At 42.8% G+C, this 14,688-nt stretch overlaps 1 protein-coding gene across 4 annotated transcripts in view; it reads right to left on the bottom strand.

The window, feature by feature from the left end:
• Window positions 1-12,900, bottom strand: part of tm2d1 (TM2 domain containing 1) — a 76,163-nt gene extending 63,263 nt beyond the window's left edge. For 3 of the 4 annotated variants that reach the window (XM_072273786.1, XM_072273787.1, XM_072273785.1), the window contains exons 1-2: window positions 12,640-12,814; window positions 11,573-11,646 (exon numbers count right to left, since the gene is read on the bottom strand). In XM_072273786.1, the coding sequence (XP_072129887.1) occupies window positions 11,573-11,646; window positions 12,640-12,764 (199 nt within the window). In that variant the 5' untranslated portion in view covers window positions 12,765-12,814. Of the gene's footprint in view, window positions 1-11,572; window positions 11,647-12,639 lie in introns of all 4 variants that reach the window. The other variant, XM_072273788.1, reaches the window with a different exon arrangement.
• Between the last annotated feature and the right edge of the window lie 1,788 nt (window positions 12,901-14,688).

Below are 14,688 nucleotides of genomic sequence, written 5' to 3'. Positions count from 1 at the left end.
CCAGCCCTTTACCATTCCCATCCACCTGGCTTCATCTACCACTGTCTAGTTATCCTCGTCCCTCTCATCCCACCTTTTTATTCTGGTGTCTTTCCCCTTCTTTTCCAGTCCTGAAGGTGGGCTCCTGGCCCGTAATGTAGATTGTTTATTAATTTTCATAGATGCTGCCTGATTTGCTGAGTTCCTCCATCATTTTCTGTGTTGTTATTGCACCTGCCTCAACCACTTGCGATAGCTTATTCCATTTACTCACCACCATCTGCGTGGAAAAGTTGCCCCTCGGGTTTCATAGAAGATAACAATAAAGCAAAGGAACAGGCCCTTTAGCTCTCAATATTGTGGCAAACTATTAAATTAGTAATTGGACCACCACACATAAAATGCTGGAGGAATTCAGCAGGTGGGGCAGATTCTATGGAAATGAATAAACAATTGACGTTTCAGAACAAGACCTTTCATCAGGACTGGAACGGAAAGGGGATGATGCCAGAACAAGGTGGTGGCAGAGGGGAAGCTAGGTGATAGGTGAAGCAGGTGGTTGGGGGAGGGTGGGGATGAAGTAAGCAGCTGGAAGGTGATAGGTCAAAAAGGTAAAGGGGTGGAGAAGGAGGAATCTGATAGGAGAGGAGTGGACCATCACAAGATCACAAGACAAGGAGCAGAAGTGGGCCATTCGGCCCATCGAGTCTCCTCCGCAGCTCCCCCATGAGCTAAGCTATTCACGCACCTAGTTCCAATTTCTGGCTTTTCCCCCATATCCCTCGATATCCTGACTAATTAGATACCTGTCAATCTCCTCCTTAAACACCCTCAATGATTGGGCTTCCACAGCCACATGTGGCAACGAATTCCACAAATCCACGACCCTCTGGCTAAAAAAATTTCTCCTCATCTCTGTTTTAACTGGGTACCCTCTAATTCTAAGACTATGGCCTCTTGTCCTGGACTCACCCACCAAGGGAAACAACCTTTCCACATTTGCTCTGCCCAACCCTTTCAACATTCGAAATGTTTCTATGAGATCCCCTCTCATTCTTCTATACTCTAATGAATACAATCCAAGAGCCGACAAACGCTCCTCATATGTTAGCCCCTGCATTCCAGGAATCATCCTCGTAAATCTTCTCTGAACTCTCTCCAACATCAGTACATCCTTTCTAAGATAGCGGGCCCAAAACTGCACACAGTATTCCAAATGAGGTCTCACTAATGCCCCATAGAGCCTCATCAACACCTCCTCACTCTTATACACTATTCCGCTTGAAATGAATGCCAACATAGCATTCGCTTTCCTTACCGCCGATCCAACTTGGTGGTTAACCTTTAGGGTATCCTGCACGAGGACCCCCAAGTCCCTTTGCACTTCCGAGTTTTGAATTTTCTCCCCATCTAAATAATAATCTGCCCGATTATTTCTTCTTCCAAAATGTACAACCGTACATTTGTCAACGTTGTATCACATCTGCCATTTCTTTGCCCACTCTCCTAAACTGACCAAGTCTCTCTGCAACATTTCCATTTCTTCAACGTCTCCTGCCCTTCCACCTATCTTGGTGTCATCCGCAAACTTAGCCACAAAACCATTTAATCCATAATCCAAATCATCGATATACATTGTAAAAAGAAGCGGCCCCAGCACCAACCCCTGCAGAACACCACTAGTAACCGGCAACCAATCAGAATAGGATCCCTTTATTCCCACCCTTTGCTTTCTGCCTATCAGCCAATGCTCCACCCATTTCAATATCTTTCCTATACTTCCATAGGCTCTCATCTTATTAAGCAGCCTCATATGCGGCACCTTATTGAAGGCCTTTTGAAAATCCAAATATACAACATTCACAGCCTCTCCCTTGTCAATCTTATTCGAGATTGCCTCAAAAAATTTCCAATAGGTTGGTGAGACAGGATCTTCCCCTCATGAAACCATGCTGGCTTCGGCCTATCTTGTCATGCACCTCGAGGTATTTCATAATCTCGTCCTTGAGGATTGACTCCAATATCTTTCCAACTACTGAAGTCAGACTAATAGGTCTGTAATTTTCTTTTTGCTGCCTCCTTCCTGTCTTAAATAATGGAACTACATTTGTGACCTTCCAGTCCTCCAGAACTATGTCAGAGTCTATTGATTCCTGGAAGATCATTTCCAATGCTTCCACAATCTCCAAAGCCACCTCCTTCAGAACCTGGGTGCACCTCATCTGGACCGGGAGACTTATCTATTCTTAGTCCACTTAGCTTCCCAAGCACTTTCTCTCTAGTAATCTTGACTGTACCTAATTCTATTCCCTGATACCTCTGGCTATCAGGTATATGGCTCATGTCTTCCACTGTGAAGATTGATGCAAAATACTCATTCAGTTCCTCCGCCATCTCTTTGTTATCCATTTATAATTTCTCCAGCATCACTTTCAATCGGTCCCGTATCTACCCTTGTCACTCTTTTACTCTTCATATAGTTAAAAAAAACTCTTAGTATCTTTTTTATGTTAATCGCCAACTTCCTTTCATAATTTATCTTTTCTTTCCTAATCACTTTCTTAGTTTCCTTCTGTAAGTTTTTAAAAGTCTTTCAGTCCTCATTTTTCCCACCAATTTTTGCTTCCTTGTACGCCGTTTCTTTTGCTTTTATTTTTGCCTTAACCTCTCTCGTTAGCCACATTCGTGCCATTTTTCCATCCATGATTTTCTTTTTTTCTTGGAATATATTTTTCCTGCATTTTCCTTATTTCTTGTAGGAATTTCATCCAATTTTGCTCTGCCGTCCCTCCATTTAGCTTACTTTTCCAATAGACTTGGGCCAGTTCCTTTCTCATACCACTGTAATTTCCCCTGTTCCACTGAAATATCAATACACCTAATACCAGCTTCTCCTTTTCAAATTTGAAACTGAACTCAATCATATTATGATCACTACTTCCAAGGGGTTCCTTTACCTCCAGCTCCCTAATCGCCTCAGGTTCGTTACACAGCACCCAATCCAAAACAGCCAGTCCCCTGGTGGGCTTCTGGACAAGTTGCTCCAAAAAGCCATCCTGTAGGCATTCTACAGGCTCCCTCTCCTAAGATCCATTACCTTCCTGACTTTCCCAATCCACTTTCATATTAAAATCCCCCATAATTATCTTGACATTTTCCTTCTGACACGCTTTTTCTATTTCCAGCTGCAACTTGTAGTCCACATCCCGGCTGCTGTTTGGAGGCCTGTATATAACTGCTATTAGTGTCTTTTTACCCTTGCCATTACTTAATTCTTCCCATAAGGATTCTACCTCTTCTGATCCTTTGTCCCTTCTTTCTATTGATTTGATATCGTTACTTACCATCAGGGCCACGCCACCCCCTTTACCTACCTTCCTATCTTTCCTATACACTGTGTATCCTTGGATATTCAGCTCCTAATCACATCCATCGTTTAGCCATGACTCGGTGATGGCCACAATGTCATAGCTTTTAACCTGCAGCTGTGCAGCAAGGTCATCCACTTTATTTCTAATGCTGCGTGCATTTAAGTACAGTACATTTAGATCAGTATCTGTTGTCGATTTTGCTATATTTCTATTTTGCAGCAAATTATCCTGTATATTCACCGGCCTGTCCTTCTGCGATCTTTGCTGCACAGTATTTTTGACTTACTTCTATTTTCCTCTTCCTCGACCCTAACACCTTGGTTTCCTCCCCCTTGCCAACTTAGTTTAAATCCTCCCTAACAGCTATATTAAACAATCCCGCCAGGATATTAGTACCTTTTGGGTTCAGGTGTAATCCATTTTTTTTGTATAAGTCATACCTTCCCCAAAATAGAACCCAATGATTCAAGAATTTGAAGCCCTGCCCCCTGCACCAATTACTTAGCCACACATTCATCTGCTTAATTCTGCTATTCTTAACATCATTAGCACGCAGCTCAGGCAGCAATCCTGACATTATTACTCTGGAAGTCCGGCTTTTCAATTTTCTTCCTAGCTCCCAGTTATCTTCCTTCAGGACCTCCTCTCTTTTTCTGTCTATGTCATTGGTACCAACATGTACCAAGACTTCCAGCTGCTCGCCCTCTCTCCTCAGAATACTCTGGACTCGATCTGAGACATCCCGTACCTGGGCACCAGGGAGGCAACACACCATCCGGGTATCCTTGTTCGGCTCGCAGAATCTCTTGTCCGTCCCCCTTACGATGGAATCCCCTATAACTACCGCATTTCTTCTTGCTCTCTTGATTTCGGCACTGACCATGGGAGAAAGGAAAGGAGGAGGTGAGGACAAGAGCAGAGGTAATAGGGGGAGCCACAGTGTGGAACTGAAGGGAAGGGAAGGAGGAGGGGGCAGAAAAATGACGAAGTTGGAGAAATCGATGATCATGTCATCATGTTGGAGGCTACCCAGACGGAATATGAAGTGTTGTTTCTCCAACCTGTGCAGCAGCAACATGGCAGTAGAGGTAGCCATGAACCAACATGTCAGAGTAGGAATGAAGATAGGAACTGAAATGATTTGCAATGGGAAATTCTGCTTTTTTCTAGATGGAATAAAAGTCAGGTCTACAGTATATCGGGTCACACAATTGTAGAGGCGGCTGCATTGGGAGCACTGGATACAATAGATAACTACAACAGATTTGGAACCCCGAATGGAGGTGAGAGAGGAGGTGAATGTGCAGGTATAGCACCTCTTCAACCTGCAGGGATAAGTGCCAAGAGGGATCCCTACCGAAAGCAGCGATTGGGGTGGGGGGAGGGAGGAAGGTAAAATGTGCTTTGTGGTAGGATCCTGTTGAAGGTGATAGAAGTTGCAGGGAATCATGTGCTGGATGTGGAAGCTATAGTGGGAAAGGTGAGGACAACAGGATCTCTATCCCTATTAAGGAAGATGGGTGAGGATGGATGTCCGTGGAATGGAGGAGATGTCAGTAAGAGCAACATCTTGAGTACAGATGTAGCATAGAGGAAGGAATTGAGAAAGGGGAAATGTATTTTTACAGGACACAGTGTGGGAATAGTCAGGATAATCGTGGGAGTAGATGGGCTGATCATCAATGTAGTGCAGAAAGAGTTGGGCAGCATCATCAGGAAAGGTTTGGAGTGTGGATTGTCCCATGTAGCCAAAGAAAAGACAGGCATAGCTACACCTTAAGTTTAGAGAAATTGGGAGGAGCTAACAGAGAAATTGTTGAGTGCGAGGACCAGTTCAACCAGAGGGAGGATGATGATGATGGAAGGACACTGGCTGGGTCTGTTGTTGAGAAAGAGGTGGAGAGCTTCAAGGCCTTCTTGATGGGGAACAGAAGTGCCTAGGGTCTGGACATTCATGGGCCAGGGAATTGAAAGTTATTTAGGAGATCAAGAGCATGTGAACATGGACGCAGATGGGAAGAGACTGAACTAAGAGGATAAAATAAAGTTGAGGTATGTGGACACAAATTCAGTGGGACAGAAGCAGGCAGAAACAATGGGCCTACCCAGACAGTCAGGTTTGTAGATCTTGCGTAGGAGGTAGAAACAAAAGTAGGGTAAGGGAATATGAAGTTTGTGGCAGTGGATGGGAGGCTTTCAGAGTTGATAAAGTCAGTGATAGTGCAGGGGTCAATGGCCTGATGGTCCTCAGTGGCGTCCTTTTCAAGGGGGAAATAACAGGTGTCTGAGTTGCCAAATGGTCTCAGCAAGGTGGAGGTCATTCTGCTACACTGCAACAGCACGCTTTTTGTTTGAGGGTTGAATAGTGAGGTTGAGATTGGTACAGGGAAAGTGGAGGGCAGTGTGTTCAGGGAGTACGATTCAAAGAGGAAAAAAGGAGTGCCTGTGCTTGTTGGAAAGATCCAGAGCAGACAGAAGACCAGAGCAGAGTGTCCAAAAAGAGGAGTGCTGGAGAACGAAGGGGTGATTGCTATAGAAACAAGAGAAAATTGGCAGATGCAGGAAACCCAAACAACACACACACACAAAATGCTGGAGGAACTCAGCAGGCCAGGCAACATCAATGGAAAAAAGTATAGTCGACATTTCTGGCCAAGACCCTTCATAAGGACTGAAGAAAAAAGATGAGGAGTCAGAGTTCCTTCCATTCGATGACATTCATGTGCATATCTATGAGCTCCTCAAACACCTACATCATATTTGCCTCCATCACCACCACTGGCAAGAAATTCTAGGCACCTACCACTGTGTAAAAATACTTGCCCCAAACATCTTTTTTTGAACTTAACCTTCCTCACCTTAAACGCATACCCTCTGGTATTAGACATTTAGAAGCTGGGGAATGAATATCCGCTGACTACTCTATCCATTTCTCTTTTATCATCCTCTGCTGCTCCAGAGAAACAATTCAAGTTTGCCCAACCTTTCTTCATAGCACATACCCTGTCATCCAGGCAGCAACCTGGTAAAGCTCTTCTGCACTCTCTCCAAAGCCACGACATCCTTTTGGAATTGGGGCAACCAAAAGCTAAAGCAATACTGCAGATGCAGCCTAACTAGAGCTTTATAATTTAAGCAATATTACTTTCCGACTCTTGAACTCAGTTTCTCTACTAAAGGCAAGCATGCCATACGGTTGAAGACCATATGCTTTGTCATCTTTACCACCCTATCACCCTATATCACCACTATCAGTTGCGGACTTAGACCCTAAGATCTCTCTGCACATCGATACTGCTGACAGCCTTGTCACTAACAGTGGACTGTCTTCGTACATTTGATCTCCCAAAGTGCAGCACTTCATATTTGGCTGGGTTAGACTCCCTCTGCAATTTTTCTGTCCATATCTGCAACTGAACTATATCCTGCTGTGTCCTTTGAGTCTTGTACATGATCCACAAAGCCACCAATTTTTGTATTGTCTACAAACTTACTAATCCAACCTTCTGTTTCATCAAGTCATTTTTATGTCTGTATATTACAAACAGGATCCAGTCCAGATCTCTACAGAACACCACTAATCACAGACCTCCAGCCAGACATTACCGAATGTCTGATATGCAACCAATCTTGAATCCAAATGGCCAATTCACCGCTGTTTACTCCCCCGCCTTGTAGCACATCGGATGGCAACGTTGTCGTTTCTTTAGCATTTTTGTCTCCTTTTTTTTTAAAATAAATGAGGTCAGTTGTTAGCTTGATGCTCAACCAAGCACTAATGTCACATTGATCCTCTGCACCTTAAACTTCTGGATGAACCTCCACGACATACACTGTCACTTGCCAAATGCCTTAGTAAAATCCATGGAGACAATATCTACAGCTGTTCCTTCATCAAATGCTTTCATCACCTCCTCGAAAAAACTCATTCAAGTTAGTAAGACAAGACTCATATCAAGTCCACAAGACCATAAGAATTAGGCTATTTAGTCCATTGAGTCTGCTCTGCCATTTCATCATGGCTGATCCATTTTTCCTGCCAGCCCCAATCTCATGACTTCACCCCGTAACCCTTCATGCCTTGACAAATTAAGAATCTATCAACCAACCTCTGCTTGCGACAACAAATTCCACAGATTCACCCTCTCTGGATAAGGATATAACTCCTCATCTCCATTCTAAAAGGATGCCCCTCTATTCTGAGGCTGTGTCCTCTGGTCTTAAGCATGCCCACTCCACATCTGCTCCATCAAGGCTTTTCACCATTTGATAGGTTTTAATGTAGTCAACACTCATTCTTCTGAAATTCCAGTGAATACAGGCCCAGAGCCATCAAACACTTTTCCTTTAAGCCATTCAATCCTGGAATCATTTTCATGAATCTCCTTTGAACCCTCTCCAGTTTCAGTACAACCTTTCTAAGAGGCTCAAAACGCTCAGTGTCCAAGGCCTCACCAATGCTTTATTAAATCTCAACATTACATCCTTGCTTTTGTATTGAGTCCTCTTGAAATGAATGCTAACATTGCATTTGCCTTCATTACCACAGACTCAACCTGCAAAACTAACCTTTTGGTAAGCCTGCACAATGACTCCCAAGTCCCTTTGTGCCTCAGTTTTTGTATTTTCTCTCCATTTAGAAATAGGCAGCTTTCATTTCCTCTACTAAAGAAAATGAGCATGTACTCGCTACACTGTATTCAATCTGCCACTTCTTTGCCCATTCTCCTAATCAGTCTAAGTTCTTTTGTAACCTCTCTATTTCCTCAAAACTAACTGCCCCTCCACCTATCTTCATATTGTCCGCAAACTTTACAACAAAGCCATCAATTCCACCATCCAAATCACTGACATACAGTATAATGTAAAAATAATCAGTCCCAACACAGACCCCTGTGGAACATCACTAGTCACCAGCAACCAGCCAGAAAAGGCTCCCTTTATTCCTACTCTTTGCCTCCTGCCAGTCAGCCACTGCTTTATCGATGCTAGAATCTTTCCTGTATTACCATGGGCTTGCAGCTTATTAAGCAGCCTCATGTGTGGCACCTTTTCAAAGACCTTCTGAAAATCAAAGTACACAACATCAACCAATTCTCCTTTGTTTATCCTGCTTGTTATTTCTTCAAAGAATTCCATCAGATTGTCAGGCAAGATTTTCCCTTGAGGAAAGCATGCTGACTACAACCTATTTAATCATGTGCCTCCAAGTACCCTGAGACCTCATCCTTCCTTAATAATCGACTTCAACATTTTCCCAACCACTGAGGTCAGACTAACTGGTCTATAGTTTCCTTTCTTCTGCTCCCTCCCTTCTTGAAGAGTGGAATGACATTAGCAATTTTCCAGTCTTCGGGAACCATCCCAGAATCTTGTGATTATTGAAAGATCATTACGAATGCCTCCACGATCTCTTCAACACCTCTTTAAGAATCCTGGGGTGTACAGAATCTGGTCCAGGTAATTTATCTATCTTCAGACCTTTCAGTTGCCCAAGAACTTTCTCTCTAGTTACAGTAACTTCACTCTCTTCATGCCCTCTACACCTGGAACTTCCACCATACTGCAAGTGTCTTCCACTGAGAAGACTGAGGCAAAATACTTATTCACTTTGTCCACCATTTTTATGTCCTCCATTACTACCTTTCCAGCAGAAGTTACCAACGATCCGATAACTAGTCTCGCCTCTCTTTTACACTTTCTGTATTTGAAGAAACTTTTGGTATCCTCTTTAATATTAATGGCCAGCTTACTTTTGTATTCCATCTTTACCTTCTTACTAACTTTTAGTTGCCTTCTGTTAGCTTTTAATAGCTTCCCAATCCTCTACCTTACCATTAACTTTTGCTCTATTATATACTCTCTCTTTGGCTTTTATATTGGCTCTGTCTTCCCTTGTTAGCTACGGTTGCGTTATCTTTCCTTTTGAATACTTCTTCCTCTTTGGGATATATAGATCCTGTGCCTTCTGAATTGCTTCCAGAAATTCCAGCCATTGCTGCTCTGCCAACATCCCTGCCAGTGTTCTTTTCCATCAATTCTGGCCAGCTCCTCTCTCATGCCTCTGTAATTCCCTTTATTTCACTGTAATGTGGTCACTTGCCCCTCAGGACCTTTTGACCTTTCAGCTTCTAATCAATTCTGGGTCACTGCACAAAACTCAACCCAGAACAGTTGATTCTCTAAAGGGCTCAACCACGAACTGCTCTAAATAGCCATCTCACATGCACTCTAGAAATTCTCCACCCTGGAATCCAGCACCAACCTGATTTTCCAATCTCCCTGCATATTGAAGTCCCCCGTGACTATTATAACATTCCTCTTTAGCATGCATTTTCTATCTCCCGTTGTAATTTGTAGGCTACATCTTGACTATCTTTTGGGGTCTGTGTACGACTTCCATCAGGGTCTTTTTACCCTTGCAGTTCCTTAGCTCTATCCATATGATTTAACACCTTCTGACCCTATGTCATCTCTTTCTAATGATCTTTTATCAATAGAGCAGCACTGCCCCTTCTGCCTTCCTGCCTGTCCTTTCAATAAAATGTGCATCCTTGCACATTAAGCTCTCAGCTATAATCTTATAGTCATGATTCTGTAATGCCTACAACATCATACACGGTAATCTGCAACTGTGCTGCAAGTTCCATATACTGCATGCATTCAAATACAACACCTTCAGTTCTGCATTCACCCTTTTTGATCTTGTCTGTCTTTTATGTTACAACTCAGGCCTGTTGACTGAGGTATGGTACAACCGCAGTTTTATAAGACCGCAACATTACTTCATGGCTATTGAAATCAATCCTTCAACTAAGGAAGGCCACATACTATACATCTTCTTAACCACCCTATCAACTTTCACAGCAACTTTGAGGTATCTATGGATGTGGACACCAAAATCCCTGTTCCTCAACACTGTTGAGAATCCTGCCATTAACTCTGTATTGGAGAAGATGGCGGTGTGACACAGTGCGCAGCGGCCACTCCGGTGAATGATAGCTGTAATCTGTCAAGTAGGGTGCCGTGCACAATCCTGATTTGATGAAGACAGACGTGAGAGCATGGAGGAACATCTGGAGAAATTTCTGAAATGCCTTTTTCACTGCCACTGCTACAGTGTGATCCAGAATCTCCGGAGAAGGCCCTGAGTCCTCAGCTTTGCTTGTTGCTCGGCGGCCGGGATGAGGTCGAAGCGCTCGGGAGGCTGTATTGGAGGGGCTGGTCGGAGGCTCGACGTTTTTGGGTGGACTCAGGGTCGGCTGTGGTCGGGTGCTTCCAATGCATCGGCAGTTGTCGGCGCCTGGAGGTGTATGGAAGGGAGAGTTTCTCCCTTTTGCCGCCTGCTATCGGGAGTCGATCGGAACTTTGAGACTTTGTTTTACCATGCCCATGGTCTGCTCTTTATCAAATTATGGTATTGTTCTGCACTGCTGTAACTATGTGTTATAATTATGTGGTCTTGTCAGTGTTAGTCTTTGGTTTGTCCTGTTTTTATTTGTGATATCACTCTAGAGGAACATTGTATCATTTCTTAATGCATTTCTAAATGACAATAAGCGAGGACTGAATGTCCTCACAATCTAATCTACTTTGTCTTCAAGATCAATCTTCCAATGTATCACTTCACACTTTACTGGATTGAACTCCATCTGCCACTTCTCAGCCCAGCTGTGCATCCTACCAATGTCCTGTGGTAACCTATTACAACCTTCTGCACTATCCACAACTCCACCAACATTCGTGTTATCTGCAAATTTACTGAACCACTCTTCTATTTCTTCATCCAAGTCATTTATAAAAATCACAAAGAGCAGGGGATCTCTGGAATACCACTGGGGCTTCCAGAGAGAAAATGCTCTATCTACTACTCATCCTCTGCTTTCTGTGGGCAAACTAATTCCCAATCCATGCAGCCAAGTTTCCTCAGATCCCATGCCTCCAGGCTTTGCTGAATAAATCTACCAAGAGGAACCTGTCAAACTCATTTCTAAAACCCTTTTACACATCTCTTGCTCTACATCAATTTGCTTTGTCATATCCTCAATGAATTCAATCCAGTTAATGAGGCATGACCTGCCCCTCACAAAGCTATACTAACCATCCTTAATCAGACTAATCCCTATTCAAGGAAAGCAATGTTGGCATCTTAGAAAAATTGCTATAAGATGTCCTTTTAATTTGAATTGTCCTATTATAATTAATTTTAAAAAGACACGTACCAAAGGCAGTATTATTTGTGCAGTTTTCTGCCTCTTGTGTTATATCACTTATCTTGGGAGCATCACAGATATATCTATAGCAATAGTTAAGGAACTTTCTTGTTTTTACAAATTCTGTACAAACATACATGATTATATATCATGTTTTAATCATTAATATTTCAAATTGCTCACTATTATAACAAAGCCATTGTTTAAAATATTTTCAAATGATTTAATAGTAAAGGAAAGGTACGTCTCATCCGGAATTTCTCTGGTCAGCGGAAGATTTCCCTCCACTCCTCTCTGATGTAGTGGGGAACCGCATAAGAGGCAAGTTACAGCAGTGGTTTACCATTGCCTTCTGCCGGGTGAGTTTCCAAGAGATCATTAGCTTGTAATGCAGCACGGATGCAGGGGAGTCGTCTGGATTCGAACTTGAGACCTTTCGTTCTGAAGTCTGGCAATGACGCCACTACGCCACCAGCTGGGTCCGATTTAATAGTATTGTTTACAATTACATATTTATATGTTAATTTAATTTGTATTATGCTCAGAAGAAACCTACACACTTCCATACCCAAAAAAAATCCCTCAATTTACTACCGATCTTGGTGTACTAGTAAATTTCGGTACAACACATATTGCAATAAGCAAAATTGGTATGTTAAAATTACGGTCGCCTTAACCTTACTGGCTGTCGTTAATAAGGGAAAGCATTAAAGCTCGGTATAAAAGTTATGCACCGCGTCAATGTATTTATTATACATACACACACTATTATCGTACAATGGAGATGAAGCATTCGGAATCTTTTAGTTCCTCTCGTTTATATATTAGTTTTTAGTGCGACCAGTTTACTAGCAGATCACGGAAAAGAAACGCCTTCTAAGTGCCATATTTTATAAGAAAATCTTATTCATTAGCGTCACTCCGGCTCCTTAAGCAGAATCAGCCGAGAACAGAACCTGATCATGGAAAGAATATACAACTTGTTCCTACTTGTGACTTCTAACAAAACCACCGAACCTGCTTATCCCGACAAACAATTTACCCAAAACAAAAAATGACGATAATATAAAGGATATTGCCCAAGTCGCAGTTCCTCGCATTTTTCGACATCAACAGAAAGAACATTTAACAAATAAGGACACAGGAAGGCAGTCGACAGCCACAGCGACCACCGCTCCCTGGGCAACGCCATCTTGAACATAATCACATGACCACCAAGACGGAAGCGCGTTGGAGATTTACCCCCAGAACACACTTCGGTTCGGAAGGTTATCGAATTAAACTGCAGAACCGGTTGCTGTTTCTTAATGGTCCCTCCCAACCGAATATTACTTAATTCTGAGTTGGCTGATGGTGCTAGTGAAAGACACTAGGTCAGTGGGGAGAGGTGTGCGCTCATAATTGCTGGTTTTTTTGGGGGTTTCTCAATGCCACCCCAAAGCTCTTCTCATTTTGGGTTGTCAAGAGTTAGAGGATTCCGATCTGTCCGTGCGAATGTTACACGTTTTTTCCCCCCCAAGGAGGCTTTGAGATCATTGACTAATAATTAAATAACAATAATAAAAAAATACTTGCGTAATAAAACAATGGAGGGTTCTGGGGTGTGTAGGAGAGAAGGGTTAGATTGATTGTGGAATAGGCTTCCTATAAGTCAGTACAACATTGTGGGCAGAAGGGTTTATTTTGTATGTTTAATTTCTGAAGTCAACCTGGTAACCTTTGCCATGAAGGAGCTTGGAACAGAGTGTTGGCCGCTGGATCTGGGAAGACGTGGAGTGCTAATTGGATTCAACTGGTTATAATAGATCTTCAGTGTTAGGGATGTGGCTTGGAACCATTGGTCATTTGTCCTTTCAGTGGATTTGGAGGATTTTGCAGAGATAGCACAGGTGGTATATCTTTAGAAGCTTGAGGTCCCTGCATAAATGTACAGGAGGGCAGGGTTCACTGCTGTCAAGTAAATCATGAGCTACATATTGGATTCAAAGTCTTAATCTTTGAATATGGCCTTAGAGGGCTTTAAGTTGTGCTGGCACTGTTGTTGCGTGAACAAAGTCACCAGAGAGAAGCTCTGGTAGGTATGAAGCAGACTCTTTATTCGACAAAGTATCACAAATAAACTGACAACCTTTGGAGTTATGAGAGATGGAGCAGAGGAAAAGGGAGGGAGGTCCTTTTGGAGCAAAAGATTGCCTGGCCCAACATTACATGCTAAAGATCAAAGGTAAATTCAGGCTAAGGTCAAAGGACAATTCCATATTTACAATGCTTCCTTTGAACTACATGTTACCATTTCAAACCCACCATCACACCTCCCTGTCTGCACCTATATTACAGACACCTAAATACATACAAGTACCAAATTTAAATTAGCATAGTCTGTTCTTCCAATTAACCTGGTTCACAGTAATTAGAACCCAGTGTTCAGAGCTGCACTTTAGATTTAATCCACAATCCGTATTCAAATCTGAAGGCTAGTGGCTGAAGTCAGTTAAGCTATTTATTACATGTACTATCCCCAAAAAATCACTCAACAGGCGTATTGAAGAGGATGTTAAAATTGAGAGGTGACTTTATACATATGGGGGGTGATGAGTCCGGCCATGAGCCTTTATTATGAAGGGCAGTGTAATTGAGAGGTGACTTTATACATATGGGGGGTGATGAGTCTGGCCATGGGCCTTTATTATGAAGGGCAGTGTAATTGAGAGGTGACTTTATACATATGGGTGATGAGTCCAGCCATGGGCCTTTATTATGAAGGGCAGTGTAATTGAGAGGTGACTTTATACATATGGGGGGTGATGAGTCCAGCCATGAGCCTTTATTATGAAGGGCAGTGTAATTGAGAGGTGACTTTATACATATGGGGGGTGATGAGTCCAGCCATGGGCCTTTATTATTAAGGGCAGTGTAATTGAGAGGTGACTTTATACATATGGGGGGGTGATGAGTCCAGCCATGGGCCTTTATTATGAAGGGCAGTGTAATTGAGAGGTAACTTTATACATATGGGGGGGTGATGAGTCCGGCCATGGGCCTTTATTATTAAGGGCAGTGTAATTGAGAGGTGACTTTATACATATGGGGGGTGATGAGTCCGGCCATGGGCCTTTATTATGAAG

This window comes from Mobula birostris, chromosome 12 (genome assembly GCF_030028105.1).
Source record: "Mobula birostris isolate sMobBir1 chromosome 12, sMobBir1.hap1, whole genome shotgun sequence".
NCBI lineage: Eukaryota > Metazoa > Chordata > Chondrichthyes > Myliobatiformes > Myliobatidae > Mobula > Mobula birostris.
This window is presented reverse-complemented; position numbering and strand designations above follow the sequence as displayed.